Source organism: Equus asinus, chromosome 19 (genome assembly GCF_041296235.1).
Source record: "Equus asinus isolate D_3611 breed Donkey chromosome 19, EquAss-T2T_v2, whole genome shotgun sequence".
NCBI classification, from domain to species: Eukaryota; Metazoa; Chordata; class Mammalia; order Perissodactyla; family Equidae; genus Equus; species Equus asinus.
Genome location: NC_091808.1, coordinates 22,205,728 through 22,227,401, shown reverse-complemented (window position 1 = coordinate 22,227,401; position 21,674 = coordinate 22,205,728). Strand labels below are relative to the sequence as shown.

Genomic DNA, 21,674 nt, shown 5'->3' with positions numbered 1-21,674 from the left:
GTCCATCTCAAGTGAATGCAAGCACTTTCGAATCTGCGTGTCTGGTGGATGTGGAAAGAAGATATCAATGGCCACACTCCACATAGCTGAATCTGTGTTAATTTATTCTTGCAAAGATTCCACATCTAGCTCAGCAAGTAGAGCTAACACTTGATTGAGTTTTCAACAATCCACTTTCACTCTCAAGAATCTATCTAGTTTTCATAGAGGCCAGAGTGGTGAATTAAATGGAATTACAATGAGGACCAATACTCCTGCATCCTTTAGGTCTTAAGGCTAGCACTAATCTTTGCCATCTCTCTGGGATGCAATATTGATTTTGGTTTACTGTCTTAACCAAGGAGTAGAGCCATTTCAGAGGCTTCCACTTAGCTTTCCCATTATGACAGTTTTTAACCCAAAGGCCAAGAAACTAATGGTGGTCCTGCCAAGTCCCAAATACGTTCAACCCAATCATTATTGTGAAAGTGGGGAGATGACCATTGGGTAGATCCATGGGCTCAATGGATCTACTGAGATAGACCCGGGATAGGACTCCATTTATTATCTGAATCCCGTATGCCCTCATTCTAAAAGGCACACTGTAATGATACTCTCGTCCCTGAGTATCAGTGTCAACTTGGATCTTGTGTCCCATGTCCTCAGAGTGTTTGTGTGTACTCCTTTCCCCAGTGTATAGTTGTCCAAGTAAATAACCATAGGTCCTTTTGTGGAAGGACTAGAGGAATCATTGCCATATGCACTTGCAGTGGTGGTGCAAAGTCCTCCTTCTTGGGGATCCAGCCTTTCCTTCAGTTTCTGGGTCTGGAAAATAGCCAAGGTCTGGAAACTCGGCAAGAGGTCCTAACTTTCTATTAGGCTGACTGTGCCTTACCCATCTCCTGATCATCATCCTTGAGATCTTCTGAGGGGATAGCCTGAGCAATACTCTTATTGGCTACTCATCTGTTTTGCCCCCAGGGATGCCATATTCTATTAACCACCTCCAAATCTCTCTGTAGGTAGCCCCTAAACCGGGCCACTCATTATGACAATTGTGCCCACTTTGCTTCTGACAGTGAAGCACTGCCACTGAGCCCCTATTTTTCTGTCTCCGTTGCCATCAGTGAACCCACTTCTGGAAGAGCATCTGGCCTGAACAGCTACACTGAGGTTCTCAGTGATTCTGTGCCCCTCACCAAGGCACCCCTTATCACTGCAGTGAATGCGGCCCCTGTGCCTTCCTGGGGGAACGTAAGAAAACACGACCACCTTATTGCTCTTTGTCATAATATGCATGAAATAGGAAATCAGGTGTGTGATCTGCAAAATACAGGGTTTTTTCCCCTGGTGCATATTAAAATAAATAACTATTGATATAAAAACATCCATCGACCACCTGAAATCGCCATGCACACAGAGATGAAGCTTTGAGAACACCACAGCAGTCAACAGGGAGGTACTTAGGAAGTTGGAAGCCCCTCCAGCCTCCTGCACATCTGTGGATGTCCGTCCTGCTGAGCATCTTGTGACTTCTGAAGTGGTCACTTCGGTCACCCTCGAGCCTCTCTCATGTGCTGCAGTGTCCACTGGACTAGAGCACAGATCTGCCCCTTGACTGGCTCTAGAGTGAAGGGAGGTCCTTAACCCATCTGCCTCCCAGCTTCTTCACCCTGTAATGTAAAGGGATTATGAAAAGAATATCTGCTCTTTCTTATTTCTCAGAAACATAACACATCTAAGTGAAAAGTAAATACAGAAAGCTTTTAATTCTTTAGAAGAAAATTTCCTGGATAATTCCATGTGTTTTTATAATCACAGATAATCTTATACTCACTCATTCATTACCAAAAATAAAGACTATGGTTACAATTTATTCTCCATAGTGCACACAATCTTATCTATTTTGACATCAAAAAGGCAGAAAGACAAAACACACATTCCAAGGACAGAGATGAAAACAATATAATTTGCAAAGACATTGCTGTTTATTTTATTGTTTGTTTTGGTTGTGTCACTGTTTGTAAGCTGCAAGAGCCTACAGAAGAATCGGAATATATCTGCAGGCTAAGTTTAAACAACACGAAAGGGCTTAAGCTCAAATATAAAAAATAAAACTTTTAGCTTACTTATTAACCTAGAAAGAATCTTCCTGAAATATGTCAGTTAAATTGGTCTACAACGCGTTAACAAATGGAGAGCATGGACCTCCTCTAACAACTATTTGAAACATTGTGTCCACTGCGAAAGGAGCTGGTCTGGAGATGGAAATTTTCAAGTCCCCTGGACAGACTAAATACCAGCTACTTTTTAACCTGAAGTCAGAACAACAAAATATGTAAAAGTAAAAATATTGCCATTGTTGTCAGCAAGTAAAAATATTGCCATTGTTGTCAGCAATGTACTGATAAATCCTACAAGTTCTGAAAGTCTTCTCAAAAAAAAATGAACCATGATTTCTTGGCCAGCTCCTTGCTTAAGCAGTAAGTAACTTTTGAAGCTGGATTTCTCTATCCGTGGATAGAAGCAAGCTGTATTGACAACATTGCTCCATTTTGAAACTCAGCTTCAGAAGGAAAGAGAGTCCAGCAACGACCTTCAATGCAACACTGCCTGCAGAGCTGACAGTCTGCAGGAGTGGTCCTGGGGCAGGGGCAACTGTCAGCCGATAACCCAAAACAGATTAAAGAGAAGAGAAGGAAGTGGGGGTCAACTGTTTCAGTTTACAGATGGCATCCCAGATAAAATATAAAATATCAAGGGCTTATGGAGGAGAAATGGACAATATCCAAAAATGAGGTAACCAGATAGCAGTAATATTGGGAATTGAAGATGCTTGTACTACAAGTGAAGACAGAACTTCTTACACGTAACTGCAGGAAGTTGCTTGGGATCACTCTACTTCGAACTCACTTCTGAGCAGGACTCCTAGACATTTCTACCGTCTGGTCTACCAGACGTCTGAATAATCATGACTGATACTCACAATGATGCCTCTGACACCCTCCAGGGCTCTGTAGGTTCTTCCAGATCAAAGAAAGGTCACATAATGCCTGGTATTAATTTGGTGGTAGCCGACATTATATAAAAATTACTTAAAAATTGCTAACCCATATTTGGGTTCAATGATAGCTCTCTCTATTAATCTTATTGTTCTATCAACTAGAATACCCAATTATCCCAATAGGATTAATGACTGGAGCTTATTGTACAACCAAAACCAAAACAGGGTCAATGGGTTCTCAGAATCTAATCACCCAAGATGAAACAGCCCACTGACCCAACTGTCTGATGCAAGATCCTCAGATGGTTCAATGTGACCTGAACATTTCATAAAGTCCTCCTGAAGACCAGATATCCAAACCCATAGGTTTCTGTAGGATTCAGAATCATTTTTCACCTAGCCAGCCCTAGTGAGCTTAGCTCACTCTCTTCTATATGCTTTTGTCCAACTTCAGTTGGCTGCTGAGTTCCAGCAGAAGAATTCCAATTCTGCCTCCAAGCCTCTCTTTCAGGGACTTGGAAATGGAAGGTAGTGCAGTCCTTTCTGGCCATCTGCCAGGCAAGGGGCCCCAGGCTTCTTGGGGTAAGTGCGACTGGCAATCTTAAAGAACTCTTCTGCAGCGTCAAGAGCAATGAGACGGTCCTGCCAAAAAATTAAAAATTTGTCAATTAAAAAACTGTCAAGGTAGGAACCAAGCCACATCAATGGGAAAACCAATCTAACAGTAACAAAACCCACCCTGAAATAATAATGAGCGAATAAAACATTTATTAAATTTTTCTCAACAAATTTAGAGACATTCCTAAATCCTTTACTTATATTATCCAAGGAATATTCCACTGCCCTTAGAGTCCTTTCAAATTCTTTTTCAGTCTTAGGTTATATTAACAATACTTCTCGCACCTCCTCACCTTACAAATGGTCCAAGCTGACTACACAGCACAATTGGCTGAAAAATACAGTCTCAACCCAGCCTCAGTAGGTCTGAGTGCAATCCGAAATCTGAATTTTTCTTTTAAAGATTTTATTTTTTTCCTTTTTCTCCCCAAAGCCCCCCGGTACATAGTTGTATATTCTTTGTTGTGGGTCCTTCTAGTTGTGGCATGTGGGACGCTGCCTCAGCGTGGTCTGATGAGCAGTGCCACGTCCGCGCCCAGGATTCGAACCAACGAAACACTGGGTGGCCCGCAGCGGAGCATGCGAACTTAACCACTCAGCCATGGGGCCAGCCCCCGAAATCTGAATTTTTAAAGCCCATCAGGTGATTCTGATGTTGCTGGCTACAGAAACCAGCACACAAGCTGCCAGCGTCATCGGCCACCTCATACTGTGGTGGAACTGGTGGCGTTGGCACGATAAGTATATGCAATAACACAAAAACACACATTTCAAGCAAAAGCAGAGCAGATGAAAAAATGCATCCACTTACCACAACAAAGAGATATCTCTCCGAGAGCTCCCAGCCTGTTGGGAAAATGTTGGTCTCTTCAGCCAATTTTAACAATATCTCTCGAGCTTTCCCTGTGTTTTTAGAATCACTGATGGTGCTGAGTTTCGTCACTGACAACAAAGAGTCTGCTTCCTTTTGAAAACCTAAAGTAAAAAAATTTACCGCTCCTGTAAAGTAGTCACAAGGAGATGACTGTCCTGCAGGAGATTAAGAAGGAACCCGAATGTGGATTCCGAACAAACCTCAGGAAACTGCAGCCAAAGGCACCACCGCTGCTTCCCGGCTCAGTGTGAGTGGCAGGGTCTTTCTCAAAATTCGTTTGATGTTTCTTCCGGTTTAATTTTCTTTGTTAACTTTCCCTTCAGAGTTAAGCCTCACATACTCACCCACTGACAGCTCGCTGCCCTTTCTGGACTGAAACCCTCCTCCCACTCCCTACTCCTGCCCTGTCCCCAGAATTGCTACCTGCCTTTGTAGCTTGAGAACAGCCAAGTGGTCACCCCCAGGCCTCTACTTCTCCAAGCCCAGATGCCCTTCCCTGGAGCAATATGGTTGGCTGGTTAAAATTACTTACCCAGAGGTATAAAAGACTCACAGATTTACACCTGTCTGGAATAACTTACATTGTAAGAAGGAGACTGTTAAGTCAACAATATTGGGTGCGTAAATAGGGCAGAGGCCCACCCCCGCCCACTGCATCCCAGCCAAAGCAATAGGGGCTGGCAACACGGCACCCAACTTTTGAAAATTTATGATGCCACGGTGTCATCTCTTTCCAAGCAGAAGGACTGAGGACTTCAAAATTGATAAATTCATTTTTTAAACCTTAAACAAGCTTATTTTACAATGTGAGGGGCTTGTTTATTGTATCGCGAACCTTATTGTATCGCGAACCTGGAAGAATTCAGAAAAACCAACACCAACAGCCACTCTCACGCCACGGGTGCCTTTCCCAACTGGGAAGCTTTTCTACCTTTTAGTCCTTCTGAATCTTGCTGTCTTTCTTACACACAACATATCTCCCAGCCTACCTTATCTTATAAAACTTCCACTAATCGGTCACTCACTTTCATCTAATTCATTCGATGTACACGCCAAAAAGTTTAAGGTAGCGCCCATATGACTCCCCTGCCCTGTCTGCTCAACACAGAGGACAGATGGAGTAGCATATGGCTGAGCACGTCCTTAGGGCCTGGGCTGGTGATAACAGAAATATCAGATGTTTATGCTCGAGGATACAAAGAGAACAGGATCGGGAAAATAATTAGTACACAGGAGCCTTAATTAGTCAATTACTGACATCCCTTTCCTAAAAACCATGGTGAAGGAAGCGACCAGGAATAACACCACAACTAGTTATTTTTACAATTCCCTAGTCAGTTGCAGACTCACCTAAATCTTCTAAAATGCGTTTCCACCTATTTCTCACTTCCCTTCGAATCTGTCGCAGGGTGTAGATATCATAGTTGAGCTTTTGCCACTCCTGTAGGAAAATAAAAATTCAGTTTTATTTTTATCTTGGGCTTAAACCTCTATGTAAGTCCCAAACTTAAGCTGTTTAAACATGTGGTTCTCCTCTTCACTAATCTTTAAACTAGATCTAAAAGAAGAGAAGGAGATGGGTGAGAGGGAGTCCCCGGGACGCGTGAGCTACCGTTTCTGCAGAATCTGTGATGTACCAGGTGCTATGACACCTCACGCAAATTGTCCTAATTAAACTCTTCACATATCTATTCTCTTAACTTCACCGATCTCACCTGCAAAGAGAGGATGACAATAGTTCATATTCCACCTAAGAGTGTTTTAAAGATTAAACAGAGAAAAAAGCACAACATCTGCTCATAGTGAGCACCTAAGAAAATCCATGTATCATTAAAACCATTTTATAGATGAAGAAACTGAGTCCCAAAGAGGGTAAGCGGCTAATCCAATATCATCCAGCTAATAGGCACCAGAAGTGGTATTTGAATCCAGGTCTGACTCCAAAATTCCCGAGAAAAACGACATGCGACGAATTCATGTCTTCCTTTGTTATCAGAAGAAAGGAGACCTGGGGGTCCCAAGCTTCTTATTTCCATCCAATGTTTCCTTCAGCTTATCTCAGCATCGCTCTCTTTCATTTATATCCCCACGATAGGAGGAATCTTTTAAGCATTCAGCAGAACTATGAAAAGGTTATCATTCTGAAAATTTCAATCTTATCAGGAATAGGCCATCATGTTGGTCCCTAAACAGAATTTGAATCTTTCAGGAGCGTTAGAATCTTTATGAAGCTAAGCATTCCTTTAAAATGTCATGGAAATTTATTTTTAAGGAGGCTTGACTATATAAAACAGTCATTTTACAGAGCATACCTTTTCCTCTTAGCAAAAACATTAACCATACAACTATCCTTATGCACAGCTTAAGAACATCATTCTAAATGCTCAATTTAAGACGCAAGTTATGTGATATTTTGACTTTTCTAACTGAAAACATTTCAGTGATGCCATTATTTCACTACTCAGCTCCTTCCAAGGCTTGCTTGCTAACCAGTGTTCACGACTGGTTAAGAGAAATCAATTTAGCTGCCATTCACAAACTCTTACAGGTACACTTTGGAAAAGAAGAGCTAGCAAAATAAAGTATGTTTTGTTATGACTGCATTTTACATCTTCTATCTAAAGACATGTCATCAAAAGGCCATGGATTTCAGTTATTTTCTAGAAGTCAGGAAGTGGTGAATTTGAAGATTCTTTCCTGGTTCTCTTTTTTTGACCAAAGACATGTAGGCATATGCATGTGCATGCATGCATGGTGATGGGGTTCAGGGACAGTGTGTGACCCTGGAAGAGAGCAAAGTTAACTGAGTCATCTCAGAAATATGCAACACTGACCTCATCTTTAGCATCATCTTAAACCACACCTATCCAATCCCCCTCAGAACATATCAGTCATGGGGAAAAAACTCAAGTGTTGTGGTTTTCATTGGATGGGCATACACTGACCCTTCGGTATGCAGCATCTTGGTAGGAGTGTGGGTGCTAAAGCCAGACTTCCAGGTTTGGATCCCAGCTCCCTTATTTATTAACAGCCTGAGTCTGAGCAAGTTGGTAACATCACTGTGTCTCAGTGGCCTCGTCTGCAATATGGGGAGAGTACTACAACCTACCACACTCGCTTCCTGTAAGGACCAAATGTATTAATGCAAGCCTTGAAAATGCAGTTTGCTGCACATTCTCCTCCAAATCAGTGCAGGCACAATTAAGAAACAATCTCCCAAAACTCAGGATGTTTCTATTACGGGGCTTGAGGCCATGATACATGACCCCACGCAGTATCTCATTTGTGAGGACCTCTGGAGGACCAATTTCTCTGCTCTTGACATCAGGTCCGATTTCACTTTTCATGAAAATTGTTTCACCTTTCTGGACATTATGAATTTTATAACTGCTAAGTTTCCATGCTGACCTGAAAAGGTAGAGTCCTTTCATGGAAAATTCGTAGGATTTTGAAAGCACTTTTGAATTATCAAAATTTTTTACTACTTGTTACGTCTTTATCATGTTTTTCCTATCTCCTCCTCTTCTTCTGGTTTGTGCTATCTCACTGTATTTTCACGTAAATTGCCTTAAGTCCTTTGTGATAAAAAGGATATAAGTAAATGAAATATTACACAGAGCGGCGCTGGGCTTATTCTCAATGAAACTGACCCTCCTTGCAGGACAGAATGAAGAGTAATCAGACTGTCAGTCACACTTGATTAGAGACCCACACATCAAGCACAGGTGAGCTGCTTCACAGATTCACACAACCTTAAATTCTGAAACAAACCACTAGGTGGCTTCACTAACCTGCGATTAAAGGTCTCTGCTAATTTTTCTGTTAGCTCCTAAGGCTGATGCCTCAGACCTTGTTCCCTCAACTAAGGGCAGCCCAATCGCAATTTTTCAGAGACCCGTTCATCACTGGTGACCCAGGCTTTTCCATCTTTCTCTTCCTGCTGTCCATGTATCAGCTATTTTGCTATTCCTAAAGACCAAGCCTGAGCGTTAACAAATTCATTCCATTTCAGTGTCTGTTACTCTGATACAGTGCTGGATGGAGAAGCAACAGTATGAGATTTAAAAATCTGGTGAGCGTGGATCCACACATGGTGCGTGTGTGCTTCTTAAGATTAGTGGAATAAACTATTTTCATCCATCCATATTATTGCCGTCTTTTTTGACAGAATAGTCATGGATAATCAAATATGAAAGTATCTGGAAGTTTTGTACAAAGTTTAAAGCTCTAAGGCCAGCAGCAGCTTGGGTAAGATTTTAACCAAGAATTGGCTTTTGATAAAATAAATAGTAAGAAGGGAATATGAATTCCTCTTTACCATATGACCCCAAAGGATAGACTCTAAACACAGCAAATGAGAAATGGTGATGTACAAAACCTTATCCACAGTAAAGAAACTAACTCACCTAATTCCCTGGCATTAGAGAAAACAAGTCCTGTGATGGCCTTATACAATGTTACATTGTAACCATTTGTTTCTAGACAAATAATTTGAAAATAGCATTTAAAGATCAGTTACATATTCTTCACCAGTGAGTGGAAACTCAAATCCTCTAGACATCAAACGTTAGTCTTATCTTCTAAAATAATCTTTTGCTTCTTTTCTCATAATTTCTGAAATAATCATTGTGATGCTGTGGCTGGAAACTTTAACAATGAGTAAATTTGCAACGGTGTAATAAAAGCAATAATGCAGAATTAATGTCATAAGATACCCGGGAACCAAGTCAAACTGAAAAACATGTGATTGAAAATGAATAACTGAAGATGCTTAGAGCTGAATTCTTGAGGTTTTTCTCCTCTCTAGCTGTCAGCCAAATCAGATTAGGGCGCCAGAAAAGAAGGTGGAGGCAACAGCACAAAAGGCAGAAGAAGGCTCAATCTCCTGCAGCCGTCAGGAGCTCGTTCTCCTCCAGTTTTCGATCCCATGAGCTGAGCTTGACCTTGAGTTCTGATTTAAGCAGCTGGGATCATTTTCTCACACATGAAATTAAAACATTTTATTCTTATTCCACTATATTACTGTGAGGTTGTGGATAAATGGGACAGTTTAAAAGTACTTTTTATTTCTTCTTAGAAAGGTGATTTATAGATTTAAAGAAATGTACTCTAACAGATTACAGATATTTTAAATCATCTTAAACTGTTAGGAACAACTTCAAAAGAGATCAATTTCTTTTTAGTTGTAAAAATATTATCACACAGAAGTAAAAACTCAAAGAGAACCAGAAGGTATAAAATGAAAACTAAAAGTCTGCTTTCCCATCCTCTTCTTGTCTTACTCCTCAGAGGTAATTACTTTTGAACATTACTTCTTCCCCTTCCTCCTCCTCCTCCCCCCCCACCTCTTCCTCCTGCTCCTTCTCCTCTTCCCCCACCTCCCCCCACCCCGCTTTCTCCCCTTCTTCCTCCCCCTCCTCTTCCTCTTCCTTTTCTCTTCTGGTAGCTACTTCCATAATTCCAAATAATAGGCTCATACTTCCAATTCCTCACATATTAACTTTAAACTTTCTTTGTACTCTCTGCTATGGACAAAGCATAATTTAGTACTTCTGCACTTTCTCTCTCTCCTGTTCTCTCTCATTGCAAGGGAGGCTGGAAAAGTGGGGGAACCTCATCAGTAGTATTTGAACCAATCACGATCCATCCCCTGGGGCTGGCACTTTGCCGCCCCAAACCAAAGCTGGGTTCTGGCAGCAAGAAAGAAAGGAGGGATACGGACACTGGGGTGGCTAATACGTCAGCAACTAATGTTTGCCACAAGCAGATATATGACGTTTGCTTCCTTAATACCTGTTTTCCCCTTCTCCCATCAATCTGTCAAGTTCATCCAGATTTTCCTTTGGAGAAAGTCACACATTCTCAGCCCACGAGTGGACACTGATTGGCTTAAGCCAACAAACCCACCTTTGGCTGTGCATTAGAATCAACCAGGGAGCATTTTAAAATACCAATGCATGGGATCCACCTTCCAAGCCAATGAAATCAGAATGCTTTGAGGGAGCCAGGTTTGAAATCCAATAACTTAAGCCAATCAGCATACCCCACTGGCTCAGGATGGACACATACCCAACTCGAGCCAAGGAGATGCAACAAAATCCATGGGGCTCTGGAAGCAATCAGCAGTGGTGTTCTCTCCTCCCATGGATGACGCGGTGTGAGGGTACAAAATCCAGAACTGCCCCCATCACTTTTACTATCCTGAGAAGATCCAGCCTAAGGAAGAACTCAACACTCAGAGGAGGACAAAGATGAAAGAATCACAGAGAGACAGAGCGTAAAGACATCCTGGGGGCCAGCGCGGTGGCACAGTGGTTAAGTGCACACGTTCCGCTTCCGCAGCCCAGGGTTCACGGGTTCGGATCCCGGGTGCAGACATGGCACTGCTTGGCAAAAGCCATGCTGTGGTAGGTGTCCCATGTATAAAGTAGAGGAAGATGGGCACGGATGTTAGCTCAGGGCCAGTCTTCTTCAGCAAAAAGAGGAGGATTGGCAGTAGTTAGCTCAGGGCTAATCTTCCTAAAAAAAAAAAAAAAAGACATCCTGGGCCTGAGGATCAAATCTCATCTAAAGTCAGTGCTACTTCTGGAACTCCCTATCATCGAAGCCAACTCCACTCAGGTTTAGACAATGAGTTTTTTCTGATCCCTGCATTTGAAAAATTCATGCTACAAAGACCACTCACTGAGTACATAAACAAAAATGAAAATATAAACACTGCACAAAATATTAATCTCATATTTTCCTATCTCTAGGCCCTGGGGGAAAATGTTCAGCACATAGACTACTTAGCTGGGGTTGGATAAGGCTTACAGAGAATGCAGTGTTAATGGCTATGCCTGGATCCCAATCTTTATGTCCAGGAATGCCTTAGGCAATGACACAGATGTAACAGCAGCCCCTCTGTATCTAGGGATTACTCTATGGTACCTCCCTGAATCCTGTCCATCAGAGCAGAGCTTCTCACTCTGGCAAGACTGCTATTACCACCCAGGGGAGAAGGTAGCTTATATCTCATTGGATAACTTCTTCCAAAGATCTGGGGGAGAGGGTCCAACTATCACTAGCTTAACCACTCAACTTCCTTACAAAGACATGTTGAATCCTTCTGGCTGGATCTAATGATCAGCTCAATGTTAACTTTTTTTTTAATTGCAGTTCTCAGTTCTTTTTTTTTTTTTCTGGGAAAGATTTGCCCTGAGCTAACATCTGTTGCCAATCTTCCTCTCTCTCTCTTTCACTTTTTTTTTCCCTCCCCAAAGCCCCAGTACATAGTTGTATGTTCTAGTTCTAAGCCCTTCTGGTTCTTCTACATGAGCCGCCGCCACAGCATGGCTACTGACAGATGAGTGGTGTGGTTCTGAGCCCGGGAACCAAACCCTGGCCACCGAAGCAGAGCGCCCCAAACTTTAACTGCTAGGCCATCAGGGCTGGCTCAAAGTTAAATTTTGATCCATAATAACTTTGAGCCAAAATCTATACACCATCTGAAACCAAGCATTAGGACAACCTTGTCAACTGTCTTTCCTGGATGGTGAAAAACTATCTTCAGAGGAAGATGCTCTGAAACTGGGGCTGAAATCTGCTTCATCTTCTTCACTCCATACCCCAAGATCAGAAAAATCACAAACAGAACTTTAAGAAATGGTCCCTATTATATTTGATCTGCATAAAAACCCAGCAAGAAGGTCTTTCCCAAATTTTACATGAAGTTATGTAACTTTCCCCATGCCAGAGTTCATATCGAAGTACATCTAATTCCAAAGCCACATACCCTAAAAAAAAAGAAAGAAAGAAACAGAAAGGAGACAGAATAGAATGACTATTGTCGCTTCCCCAACACAGCTTTTTTCTTGTGCATTTATTGTTTGTTTGTTTAAGTTACGTAATACATTCAATTTACAATCCAAAAAGTACTAAAGGCTGTGTCCTCAGCCACCAGCGTCTCTCTACAAGTAATAAATGTTACCAATTTCTCCTGTACCCTTCCATTTTTTCCCATAAATGGTAGCATGCCATATCCTGCACTTTTCACTTAATAATATATTTTAGCAATCACTGTATATCAGAATATAAGGTTCCAGATCCTTCTTTGACTTGACTTTTTGACCATCTGGTGTAGACAGAAACAGAATTATAATAAACATATATATTTGTTTTATAGAAAACAGTCCCCTAAAAAACCACAATATGTTCTTAAATGTGCCATAAAACTAGAAAATGCCTTAAGACTTTCTGCCTTCTAGTCATTCTTTCTAACACCACCATCAAAAAGTAGTAAGTACCCACATTTGTCATGCACTATATACATCCCTTTGGGAATTTCTATTTCAACGCAACATCGACATTGAAAGAAGACATCATGCTACTGTGGCCATCACAACACTGCAGTACAGAACTGAAACATCTAAATCAGGAAGCTACAAAGTGAATAGTAGCCAAATACTTTTACTTGAAAGTGACAGCTTCTTGGTCAAATGCATTCTTTGAACATTGTAACTGTTGTCTCTCTCCTTTCAATTTTCACCAATTCATATCATTTTAGGCTACTTTCCATTTAAAACGAAAAGAGAGTCTCTAAAAGACAGAAAAATCGTATGGACTGATTCTCCAATTTAGTTTTCTTTCATGTGGTATGTAGTGGGAAATGTCAGGTAAGTAAGAAAAAGACGTCATACACGGGTGTCTGGATTTTAATGTCTCTAACAGATTCTCTCATGCTTGCTCTTCATGGAGAAATGCAAGATGGATAATGCAGACTAGGATAGCTGGGCAGCGCTGACGAGTACTCAAAACTGTCGGCGTCAGTCTGCAGAGAAGTTTTTAGTGATACACGAAAGGGCTCAGTTTCAGGGCTAGTCATCACTTTCATCAGTGACTTTGTGAAGTCAGAGATCACCAAAGTGGGAGGGGTAGCTAAGACACAGAATGAGAAAATCAAGATTTGAAAACATATAGCAAATAAAGCCTACAAAATAAAATCTATAGGTCAAAAGTTACTAGGAATAAGTAAAAATATATCCTACTCTCAGGTTGAAAAAAATCAACACAACCAGGGGCTAGCCCCATGGTGTGGTGGTTAAGTTCAGTGTTCTCTGCTTTGGTGGTCCAGGTTCATGGGTTTGGATCCCAGGTGTGGACCTACACCCCTCCTCAGCCATGCTGTGGTGGTGACCCACATATAAAGTGGGGGAAGATTGGCACAGATGTTACCTCAGGGCTAACCTTCCTCAGCAAGAAAAAAAAAAAAAATCAACACACCCAAAGCACCAGGTGCAGGGACCTCCCTACACAGCAGTTCATGTGAAAGACAGACCTAGGGGTTGATTAAACTGGAAGCTCTAGGTCCAACCAAAATGTGGCATTTGGTCTGCATTTATTGGGCATCTGCTTTGTGCCAAGCACAACACTGGGCTCACAAAAATAAATAGCACGTGGACCTCCTGCTCTAAAGGAATGAAAGTGTAGACAAAAAACTAACGTAATATTACCCTACACTCACAGAAGCATTGCTCACAAGGAAGGGGTAATCAATGCAGTCTGCACAGAGCAACTGGGAAACCGCCCGAAGAGGGATGCGGTCACCCAGCATGCAGCCAGGAGAGCGACGAAGATGAAGGGCTCAGCAACCAGGTGACGGTGGCCGGGCTGACAGATCTGCAAACCACAGGACCTTGGAAGTACCCGAGAACATCCTTCAAGCTTCAATAGCTGCGATATGGAAGAGGCATTCCTTTCCTTTTTCGTACATAGCTGCAAAAGGCAGAACGAAGACTACGAGGTGGAAGCCACGAGAAAGATCAAAGTAAGAACTTTTTATTCGGAATGAAGGCTTCGAAAGAGAAGGAGCCCTCCAGCACGGGAACTCTAAGGTCTAATTTCTATACTTTATGTAGAAATACAGTATAATTTCCACAACTATAATTTCTAGAGGCTCTTTCAACATAATACATTTTTCCTGTATCACCAGAAAAAATCCAAAAAGAATTTAAAGGCATTTACAAAAAAGGAGATAGACAGAAATAGAGTGATGGATACACAGGTAGACAGATAATATTGATAGAGCGTCCCACGCACGCTCTAAGCTCTGTGTTATTTACTTGGTTAGTTCTCATAACATGATGTGCTACTCCATGAGGTGGATATTATTATAACATCTTAAGAACGAGGAAACTGAGGCTCAGAGAGGTGAAGAAACTGGCCCAGTGCACACCAGAAGTGAGGAGCTGGGACTGCACACGTGGGCGTCTGGCGGTAGGGTCAATGCACTCAGTCACTGTCCACACCGCCTCTTCAAACAGGAAGAGTGGGTGGGGGGGGGGGGGTGAGCAAGGTGGGAGGTGGAAGAAAAGAGGACAGAGGACAAAAGAGCGGTTGACTAAAGAGGAGACCGAGCTGAAGCCACAGGAGCCGTCCCTGAGGAGGAACTAAGAAAACACAATTGAAATCTTGGGAGAAAATAGAACATTTTTAGAGGCAAAGTATCCCTCGGCTCTAGCCCAGAAGGCGGCGGACCCCAGAGCGTCCTCTCCAGGGTGGACACAGTGGGACGCTGTGCTCAGTTCTGTCTCCCCTCCCAGAGCGGGTGGAAGGACCTCGGGCCCCTCCCACTTTTCCTGTCCCTTTCTTCTCCTGTCTGCCTTGTTCCCACTTCACCTCCGAGCAGTGAGATGAAGGCAAAACCACCGCCTTCAGGACGCATGGGTGGTGGGGGGTGGCAGACGCTGCCAAGGTCTGAGATCCAGCCAAGGCCTCCAGAGACTCACGTGACAAACCACAGTTTCACTGGCTCACATGATGGGCTTCCTCCCCCACAGCTGATCAGCTGGCATCTTTGGACAGATGCCCAACAGCTTGAACCTCATCTGCCAAACCCAAGAGAAAAAGGATTTTGCAAAACTAGCTCACTCTTCCTAAAAGGACAGCTGGTTTCACTGACGTCAGCAGCCATACGTGTCCTTCACCCTGCTCTCTCCTCAGCTCCATCCACCCTCCTCCGTCCCTTCACTGCCACATGGCTCAAAGGGGGGCTTCCCCCAGCCTGTCTCACTGCCTCCTCATTCCCTCACGCCAGCCCCGTCGATCGGCCGCTGCCCAGGGGAGGTGCTAAGGTACTTTCCTCATCTCACTAGTGACTGAAAGGGAAACTGTCCCCTAGTCCTTCCAGAGGCCCTGACCTTTTCTAAAGCATTGAATCCTGATGGCCACCCCCTTCTTATGCCTCCCCAGGTCTCTTTGGGGAAGGGAAAAAGGAACGAGCATCTGCTCAGTGCCCATCATACACAGGCACTGACGCCTCCACCGCCCTGCAAGGCGGCCGTTAGAATCCCCGAGCTGTAGAGGAAGGTCCAGCTTGTTGGCTAGCGTCCCTCGGCAGCAGGTCTGAGATGCGGGATCTGCACCTCTCAGTGCCGCCTCCCGCCGAGCTCCCTCACTCTCCTCCCTCCCCTTGGCTCATTTTCCTTCTTCCTTTGCCTCTTCCTTTCATGCAGCCCTTTCCCAAGGCTCTGTCCTGGGCCTTCTTCTCATCTCCATCTCCCTGGGTAACTTCCCCTAACGCCTCCACTTCTGTTGTCATTACTTCTCTCTTCTCTGTCAGGGACTCCCCAAGTCATGGTCTTTTGCCCTGCCTCCGGGCCCCAGCTCCAGGTCCCGATTTCCTCCTGTCTGCCGGATGTCTCCATGTGGATGGGCTGCTGACCCGGCCACTCGACAGAGCCCAGTGAGACCCCCACCAGCGCCCACGCCAGCGCCATCCCTCTTACACTTCCACCTTGGTTACAGGGCTCCTTCCCCTTCAATCCCACCTTCTGAATCCAGATCAGTCACCTCGTCCTGTCGATTCTCCCTGTCACAGGTGGTCTCTCTTCTTTTCCCACTGCCTCAGCTTTAGCTGGCCTGAACGGCTACAAGAACTGGTCCCTCTGCTTCCAGAAGCCAATGTCTCCAACCTCCTCCCAGCCAGCTGTCCTCCCAAAGGTCACACGGGGTCACTCCCCTCCCTGTGAACTTCCGTGGTTCCCCATGGCTGACTGAATCACATTTCAGTACCCAGCAGGCTCTCCAAGGTCTGACTCCCAGTCTTGTTCCGACCATGTCCCTCTTCTCACAGTGTGTCCCCGCCACAGGGGACCACCTCTCCCCTCCTCCTTCTGCTGCCATCGAATCCTCTTCACCCTTCAGGCTCAGCTCCAAAGCCACCACCTTGAGAAGCCTTCACCTTTCTTACCAGTTGAAAGTAACTCCTGCTTCTTTTGACATTCCTGAGCTCCTTTATAAAACCGTTGTAGAGTTATTTTTGTTGTTAGTGCCATTGAGTCAATTCTGACTCCTAGTGACCCTGTGCACAGCAGAGAGGAACCCTGCCTGCTCTTTTTTGCACCATCCTCTCACCTTCTGGTGCTCCAACAGACAATGCTCTGCTGCTGTTCACAGGGTTTTCATGGTTAATTTTTTTGGAAGTGGGTGGCCAGGTACTTCTTCCCAGTCAGCCTAATCTGGAAGCTCCACTGAAACCCAGCCAACCATGGGGGACCCTGCTGGTACTTGAAATCCCGGTGGCATAGCTTTCAGCATCACAGCAACACGCAGCTGCCACAGTGTGAGAACCAAGAGACGAGTGGTGTGGTTCCCTGATGGGAAACGAACTCGGGTCACAGTGGTGTAAGGACCGAATCTTAACCAGTAGACCCCCAGGGCTGGCTGCAGAGTTATGCACTGTATTGATATTGTTATATAGGGGTTTGTAATGCCTCCCTCACTACTAGATTATCGGCTCCTGGGGGAACCTAGATTCATCCATGTCTTACACAGTCCTCTGTGCAGAGCACATGTTCCAATGGGTTTGCTAAACTCAAATGAACATGACAATTCACATACAGGCCACACTCTGCCGGCGACTGAGTGCCTATTTTGAATCTAGGAAACACTAAATCTTATCAGAAAAAGCCACGTGGGCCCAAATCCATGTGTGTTCTGAACAAAACAGGTTTATATAATCAACATATTTTGAGGCCCATATTTTTGGGAAACAGAATAAATTCAAGAAAGATGAAATAAAAATAATCCATTCATCTCTTTTACTCTTGCCTGATCAAGCATTTGATATTTGAAAAGTACCTTCCCATATGTCTCTTTAAATAATAATAGATATTGAGGCTGCACCATGTGGCAGGCCCCATCCCACGCGTTCCATGTGTCATTCCATCCATCAGAAAATCCGACAAAACGCGCTTATGGATCCCTTTCTAGAGACGTGTTACGTGAGGCTCCAGGAGGCTAAACAATTCAACTGAGATCTCACAGCTCTTAAGGAGGAACCAACAACTTAAACTCGTCTGTCTGACTCCACAACCCGTTCTCCTCCCAGTACCCTAAGCTGCACTGTCAGGCCCCAATTTAGCCCACTATATTGTCCTTCCTGGTCACCAGTGTGGAAACTGGGACACAAAGAGAGAAATGCAACATAACGTGCAGGGACTTTCATTCCAAAAGCAACTTCTGGCACGGCCACGCAGGTCCAGCAGACAGACAGGCCCCCTCCTCTGTCCTCCAGCTACCCCTCTGGACACACTCCTCACAGCCCAGCAGCGGGAGGAAGGACAACGCAACCAGAGCCCAGTGCGAGGGGAAGGCCCGGAGACACGGCGGTGGGGAAGGGAGGCAAGAATTGATTATGAAGAGGAAGCTCAGAGCTTCCTTTCAGCACAGCTGGTCTGGACAGTGTCAAGGCCACCTACCCAGGAGGGGCATCCTCTTTCAGGACCATAAAAGCCTATTATCTCCATCCACCAGACATGGTGTGTAAGTGGGAAAGACGGGATTGTATTTCACTGTTGCTAGACAGCCCATCCACTCACTAGCCCTCTGCCTCCACCTGGTCCCAAATGGCAGAGGATCAAATGACAGAGCAGAGAAACTCAGGGCGTTAGAGGATGAACGACAGACTAGATGAACCTTGGAGCAGGGGGTGGTCGGGAGTGGAGGCCAAGGAGGAGCCAGTGCCCAGGGATCTGGCACTTAGTTGCCTGGGGGCTCCAAGACTTGGAAAGCCCTCCAAAAGCTCCCAACAAGGGTTGGCCTTACTGCATCATCCCTGACATCTCCTTGCTCTGCAGCACTCGCTCCAGAACGGTCTGTCTGTTGTGACCAAGGCCCATGGAAGCGAGCCTTTTGAGTTGGGTCAGTCAAACTGATGGAGTGCTCCCTCCCAGTTGCCTCAGCCCAGCCTCTTCAGTCAGATAAGAACGGGCCTCCAGCTTACAGATGTGCATCTGGGTCTCCTCTTCCTCACCTTCCAGAGCCCTCTACTGCCCATTCTCTGAACCCCAGGGGATGCCGGGCCTTTGTGGGGTTCAGGATACCCCCAGGTCTAGAAGCAGTCGGCTGCACTGACCACTAGGCCCTGAGGCCCCACCCCAGATGCTCTGATATTTAAAAGTTTTTTGGGTTTTTTTTGTAAGTAAAGTATAAGGGCCTGGATTTTAATGAGAGAAAAACCATTTCCAGCATCATTCTGGTAGTTTCAAACAATCTGGTCAAAAAATACTTTGGGTATATAAAAAGCCTGTACATACAATCCAAAGTTCAGAGAAGTACCTTACTGGTTTTAAGTCTGCAGCTGGGGCAAAGGTTGCTGCATCTCAGCTGGTTGGACTGGGGAGGCTGCCCCATGCCCTTTGCCTACCCTTTGTGCCCACAGCTGCCCTCCTGACGTGCAGGCGTCGCACGTCCAGCCCACCCACTTTGCTAAGGTCTGGCATCTGGGCAGTGTGACTCTACATACCACACAGAGCCCCAAACCCCAAACCCCATCCTGGAGTTAGTGCTGGGAGCACTCGCCTGGGAGCTAATGCCGTCCCACTGTCCTTTGCGATGCTCATGTGCTTTGACCTAGAACCAGAGCTAGAATTTTGACCTAGAATAAGTCAAACGCAAAAGTAATGCTTTGCCACCTCTCTCGGTGTATTTTTATTCCACAGCTCCGCTGGAGTTCTGGAAACAGACTGATCTGCAACCAGAGGCCCCTGACCTAATTCTTTATCTGGCTTTAACCAGATTAAGCTGAGGGGGAGCCCACGGCTCCTGCCGAAGTGAGCAGCACGGCCAGGAATGCGGCTGCAAAGCGATGAGATTTCGCATCAGTTTTGCCTAATTTGGGGGGTTCCAGCCCACGTATGGCTTTAGAATTAGGAGGAGAGCCAAACTCAGGAGGTGATTGGGCTAACGCTGCCAGTGGGAAGAACCGGGGCTTGGCATTTGCCAGTGACATTGTTATTCCTAATCAACCAGCTGGAACCAGTTCACAGCTCTGCTGCTCTGGGCACTGCAGGGGAGGAGAATTAGCTGCTGTCACTAAAGGAAAAGGACAATAAGACTAAATTCCTGTCCATGGAGAGGAAAGGGGGACTCAAATCTCTGGTGAGGCAGAAATAGCCAGTTCATTCAATTTCTTTAAGTGTGCACCGTCGAGGAAGGCTGCTTCTTCAACGAACTGAGGCAAGTTTAGATTAACGAGGGGACGTCTGAATCCAGAGTCTAGAAGACATCTCCAAGTTCTGACTGCCCCTCAGCATCTCAGCGTCTAGCCCTGTGCCATCCAACAGGGCAGCCGCTGGCCACACGTGGCTAGTCTGAATTGAGAAATGCTCTAAATGTAAAATACACACTGAATTTCGAAGACTTAGTATCAAAAAGAAAAAGAGAGAACGTAAAATATCTCATCAAGAGCATTTATATTGATTACGCATTGAAATGATAATATTCTGGATATATTTGGTTAAATAAAATATATTCTTAAATTTAACTTCACCTACTTATTTTTACTTTGTTAATGTGGCTCCCAGAACATTTAGAGTTACTTATGTGGTTTGCATTATATTTTTATTGGACAGTGCTGATCCAAATAATGTTACACCTAATGGTTTAATTTCAAAGCACGGCAAAATTTGCAAAGAGATGCACTTTAGCCAACCCCACCAGAAAACACTCTTGTGCGGGTCCTTTAAGGACTGCAGGTTCTTTTGAGGTGATCATGGGGTGAGAAGCCACTGCTCCAGAAACCAGGGCCAGCTTGGTTAACTAGACTCAGTTAGTCGTCTGTTTGCAAAAGCAGATAGATAACAGCATTACTAAAGCCACCCTATAGATAGTATCTCTGATGCCTGGGTCACCATGGTAACACGTGCTTAAGTTTCTCAGGAACTGAGAGTCGACTCCTTGCCCAGTTCAGGCCGGTTGAGACCACTGACTCATCCACTGGGCCTGCCAGGATGACTGACAGGTGACCCTTTCACCTCAAGGAGCTGAAAACCCCACCCTCAGATCATGGCAATGATGCCATTTTGTGCACACGCGTCCTGTGAAGAGCCAGGAAGTTGACCACACTTGCGCAGATCATAAGTTCCCTCACTTCTCCTCACCTCCAATGACCCATCCCCACTTCAGACCGCCTGCCCCCTTCTCCCACAAACATCTCTAACCCTCATTTTCCGGGGAGGCAGATTTGAGATTTGTTCTCTGTCTCCTCGCTTGGCTGCCTTCTGAATAAACCCTCTCTCTGCTGCATAGTTACGATCCCGGTGATCAGCATAATTTCGAGGTGGGCAAAACAAACCTGGTTCAGTAACACTCCTTTTATTGGTGGTGTGTCTTTCACTTGATAAAAACGCTTTCATACCCATAATCTCATTTAATTGACAGCTATACCTAGACAAATGTCTTACTACTTTTAAAAGACCTTCAAGACAACAGAAAAGTATATAATTTGACTAAAGAAAAACTTGAAACTTTTGTACATGCAAGAAACAAAATAATAATAAAAAAGCCAAGAACATACTGGAAAAAGTGATACGAATTTAGCAAGGGGTTAATACAGAAAGAAAAATCATACTCATGAACAAAAGACCTCAAAAGATAATTCACAAAAGGATCAACTAGGCAGTAACACCCATCCTTTAACAATTCTCAGTAAAACTATGAAGTTTGTGTTGCTGTTGTTGTCTAGCCAAATTATCTATCAAAAATAAAAGAAAATGAGAATGTCCACTGCCAGGAAGGGTATGGCAAAAGGGGCTCTTTTGTATTAAGATTGAGAGTTATAAAATTGGTGTCACTTTATTTTTTCATAGATAGTGAAAACTATTTGGCAGTAGGTATCAAAATATACAAAAATGGGTAAAATCTTTAATCCGAGAATCT

General features: G+C 44.3%; 1 protein-coding gene across 1 annotated transcript in view; it reads right to left on the bottom strand.

The window, feature by feature from the left end:
- Positions 1–1,945: 1,945 nt before the first annotated feature.
- The window catches only part of MREG (melanoregulin), a 55,096-nt gene continuing 35,367 nt past the window's right edge, over positions 1,946–21,674 (bottom strand). Inside the window, exons 3-5 of the mRNA XM_014843576.3 lie at positions 5,826–5,916; positions 4,413–4,576; positions 1,946–3,625 (exon numbers count right to left, since the gene is read on the bottom strand). Of these exons, the coding sequence (XP_014699062.2) occupies positions 3,491–3,625; positions 4,413–4,576; positions 5,826–5,916 (390 nt within the window). The 3' untranslated portion in view covers positions 1,946–3,490. The remainder of the gene's footprint in view (positions 3,626–4,412; positions 4,577–5,825; positions 5,917–21,674) is intronic.